The sequence below is a fragment of the Lolium perenne genome, chromosome 2 (genome assembly GCF_019359855.2).
Source record: "Lolium perenne isolate Kyuss_39 chromosome 2, Kyuss_2.0, whole genome shotgun sequence".
Classification (NCBI taxonomy): domain Eukaryota; kingdom Viridiplantae; phylum Streptophyta; class Magnoliopsida; order Poales; family Poaceae; genus Lolium; species Lolium perenne.
Window position 1 is genome coordinate 16,027,274 of NC_067245.2, and position 4,298 is coordinate 16,031,571.

General features: G+C 50.8%; 1 protein-coding gene across 1 annotated transcript; it reads left to right on the plus strand.

Moving 5' to 3' along the window:
* The first annotated feature begins 494 nt into the window (after positions 1-494).
* On the plus strand, positions 495-1,422 carry LOC127329769 (uncharacterized). The gene has a single exon (XM_051356220.2). It carries the CDS (start codon positions 501-503, stop codon positions 1,215-1,217), a length of 717 nt encoding a protein of 238 aa, XP_051212180.1. The 5' UTR covers positions 495-500; the 3' UTR covers positions 1,218-1,422.
* Positions 1,423-4,298: the final 2,876 nt, after the last annotated feature.

Genomic DNA, 4,298 nt, shown 5'->3' on the forward strand with positions numbered 1-4,298 from the left:
GCTGTTGTGTCCCTGCCAGGCGGGCCCGTGCGAGGACCGAGCGGACACTTTGCGGGTCCGCTCAGCGTCCGCAGAGACGCAAACCTGGCGCATATTTGGACCAGGTTTGCGTCTCCGTGGACGGCCCGGTCACTATGTGTCGCCCCGCTGTAGGTGGTGCCAAACGCATTTCCGATCACGACGGACATAAACGGTCGCTCGGCGTTCGTTTGCATCGCGCCGCTGGAGATGTCCTTAGTCGAGCGAATAAGGGTCACTCGTTCGACGCTTATATATGTATACTCCATTGTGCTGCTTCCAAATGAATGGTCAACATACGCTAGCTTTACATCCAACATGCAGATGCAGGCCGTATTATCAGGTTTCACGCACCACACGCAAGCTGCTCCGCCTCTAGATCTGGACCCGATTAAACGATCAGGGTTCCTTCATGGATAAATGGCTATATAAACCCTGCCAGCACGCTGAGACCCTTCACAACAACGCAAGCGCAAACGCAAATGGCTGTCTCTACCAGTAGCTCCAGTGCCTTCCTCTTCCTCACTCTACTCTGTTTTGCTACAACTCTCCCGTCACCTGCCAACGCGAGGCATTTCCCTCGCAAGGATGGCAGTACCAGCGCCATCAACAGCGTCCGCATCAAGTTCTCCTGGCCTTTCTCAAGGGACGGTGCCGGCAGCGGCCATGGCTCCGGCGACGGCCACGGGTTCGGCTGGGCCGTGTCGCGCAACGGGTCCGACACGACGATCGGGCTCGGCGGTGGCATCGGGGGAGGCGTAGGAAGCACCCGTGACGGAGACGGGAGCAGCGCCGGTGGCGGCGTCGGCGTGGGGGTCGGCATCGACGTGGGGAAGAACGGGATCGACGTGGGCGTTGGCGTTGGGGGAGGCGGCGCCGCGAGCGAGCAGAACCAGGACGGTGGTGTCAGTGTGGGCCTTGGTGGTGGAGCGGGCATAGGGTTCCATATCGGCAAAGGAGGTGTCAGCGTCACGATGACACACGGTACTGGTGGAGGTGGAGGCGGTGGCGGCAGTGACGGTGCTTCGGGCGGAGGCAGCGGGGTTGGACGGGCAGGCAACGCTGTGGGGAGCGGCCAGGGTTCCGGAAACGCGAGCGGCGGCACGGGGAGTGGCAGCGGAGGTGGATCCGGCTCCGCACCAGGAGCAACCGGTGGTGGTGGTGGCGGCGGCATGGGTGGGAGCAGCGGCCATCCGTGAGGACGATGTGCTTTTCATGCATGTTAGTAGCTGATTCACGTAGGAAGCAAGCGAGCTATGACGACTTGGTTCAATGTGATATCTGTAGTGTGTAAGCTTGTATCGGGTAGCGCGTGCAAATTGCCAAATTGTGGGTAGATCAGCAGGAGTACAAACTAAGCTATGTCTTCAAGTGTTAACGAATAATACACTGATGTATGCTTCAGCGCTTGTTTCTGAAGTTCTGATGTGCAGAGTTTCTTCCTAGTTCATCGTTACTACATCTGTTTTGACAGCATGCATGATTGACGCGCGAGCTAACCTTGGGCAGAACTTGCTCTGGGAACGGGCACGTACACATCATTGACCTGAGTGGTTTTTTAACCCGAGAACTGATCCCCAGAATTAAGGTCCTGGAATTCAGAAGTGCGGGCGAAGCGATACTACCTTGGATCTAGCGTTCCCGTTTGGCATACTTCGAGAACACATCAACCTATTCTTCAGTGCGCAGTATTCTGTGGCGTGTGGCGTGTAAATCATTCTCGATTCTATTTTACGATCTGGTGTGTGTGTTAGAAATCGACGGGAGATGCAATATATAAGAAACCTAAGTCACTTCAGGTGTACGTGTGTATAGGCAAAGAATAATTTGTGTTGTCATTGATCGAGTTGCATGCTTTTCAAGTTCTCTTAACAGGTTGCCGCTTTTGCCAATTGTTTTTGATGAGAAAATAAGGTTTATACAAATGGTGATTTTTTTTTCTGTGATGAAGTAGTTTCACATGTTTTGCATCTCGCATCTCCTACTTTAAAGAAATTTTGTCAAAAAGGACCACCTGCGCCACTGAAATGTCAAAAAGGACCACCTCTTAACGGAATTGGCAAAACTGCCATGGCGGCACGACGGCCAGCCGACGCGTGGCGCCTGCCACCGGAGCCGGTGGCGGCAGGGCCTGCCGCCGTCAGCCGTGGCGGCATGTCCGCCTCCGTGAGCCGGCAGTCGACGGACGAACGCCGACGTCGCCCTGCCGCCGTAGCTGCCGGCGGCACGCTGACCTGGCAGCCTGCCGCCACCACCGGTGGTGGCATGTGCTGCCGGCCGACAGCCCTGCACAGCACGCTGACGGCGCTGATTCCCACGTACTTTTTCGAATTATTGTACTGCTTTTTGGCTGATTGCACTGATTGAGCCATGTTCCCGCTAAATTTTTCCGCCTAATTCTCTCGCTCAGTTCGCTATAAAAGCCAGCGTCGAGTGTGCCTAATTCTCTCGCCCAGTTCGCTGATATTATTTGGTACACAAGTGCTCATACCTTAGCCAGCATGAGTGTGCCTTGCTCAGACCAGGATTTTAGACCGATGAAGGGAAAGAATGCAACTTTGCCGCCGGGGGTTAGAGCAGAGAGGTGTTGGTGCGGCCGCCTTGCGAAGGTGAAGGAAGTGGTGGATTTTTCGGATAAGTTCGGCATGAAATATTTCATGTGCGCATACTACAATCATGATCCACCCGCACATACAAGTTCATCGTCCTCGAGACCTGCGGTATGTTGTAATAGCATGATTAAAAATCATATTTGTATGTCATTAATTTTCATTTATTAATCGTCTTATTTTTGTTGCAGTCTTCGCCGCCGGCCCCTTTGCAACTGGTTTCACTGGATAGACCAGGAGCAGCCGGATTGGGCACGCCGTGAGGTGGAGGAAAAACAGAGGCGTGCATGGGCAAGGTTCCATGAGGAGGAGCGTTTCGAAAAGGCTATTGCTAATGATAAAGTAGAAAGAGAGAGACAGATACAAAAATTAAGGGCAGAGCAAGCTCGAAATCGCGAGGTAAATCAGAAGCGGATGGATGATGAGGCTGCACGTAGGTATGCAGAGGAAGAGGTGCGCAGGGAGACCCGTGAAGAGGAAAGAAAGAGATTAAGAGAAAGGGCTGCTGAGGCGGAGGCAGCAGAAGAACGCGGCGACAAGACTGAAAAATGGCCACGCTGGACGCAGGGCAAATAGAGTGATCTGTTGTAGTAACTACATATTTTAAATTATGTTTTACTTTCGTGTTGTATCTTAAATTTCGTTGTAGTGATTAGCCGTATTTTAATTTAAGTTATATTTCCAACTTTATTTCGGTAGATGTATTAATAATAAATGTTGATTTCCCGGAAAAAGTTCGCGCGTAAATTTTCCCGCCTAAAGTTCCCGCCTTATTTTTTCCCGCCAAAATTTCGCGCCATGAATTCCCGCCAAGATTTCCCGCCTTTTCTCTGAGCCGCGTGCTATAAAACCCCTCCCCGGGCATTCATTTGTTGTACACAATCTTAGTTGCCAGAAGATGGCTCCTCGGGGAGATCGTAGTTTTACTGCACGTATAGCTGCTCCTCTTATCTCCTCTGCTACTTCAGTTATGAGTGCCAATAACATAGAAAATGTCGAAGATCTGGTCACGAATGTGAATCTTCTCGTTGAGGTAGGCAAGCTTTTTTCTAAGCACGCAGGTATGCCTCGCCGAACTCCGGTGGAATTACGACAAGAGCTTCTTAGGTTGCAAGCAAGGTTTGAGAAGAAGAAACCGAAGGATGAGAATGAACAAGAAGAATTTCTAAGGTATCCATATACATGGACTTCCTCGACGGAGGATGACGAAGAAGTCTTCACGCCGAGGAGTCTGGCTAAGAGCAATGAATATTTCAAGGGAAAAAGCGCTGCATCCGCTTGCGTTGACTCGGACGATGATTTTATGCCACCGAGTAAGAAGGGAAAGGCTAGTTCATCATCGAAGAGCAAGAAGAAGGGAAAAAATTGAAGCTTAAAATGTTACTCGTAGCGTTTATTTTAAGTTGTGGTGTTGGCATTGCCGATGTATCTTCATTTTGGTGTTGCATGTTGCATGTATCTTATTTTGAAAAACTGGTTGAATAATTATTCGAAATTGTAGAAATATGTCTCATACATAGGTCATACATAGATAGAAATAATAGTAATATGGCAGAGTTGTCAACATATCACCCTTGTCGACGACGGCGTGGTGGTCTCTGCTTAGGACCAGAAGGCGACCAAGGATGTGGTATACGATGTTGGCGCAAACCTCGATCGTACTGTTCGTTC

Coding starts and splice junctions, on each gene's coding strand:
- LOC127329769 (XM_051356220.2), top strand. CDS start 501: ATGGCTGTCTCTACCAGTAGCTCCAGTGCCTTCCTCTTCCTCACTCTA.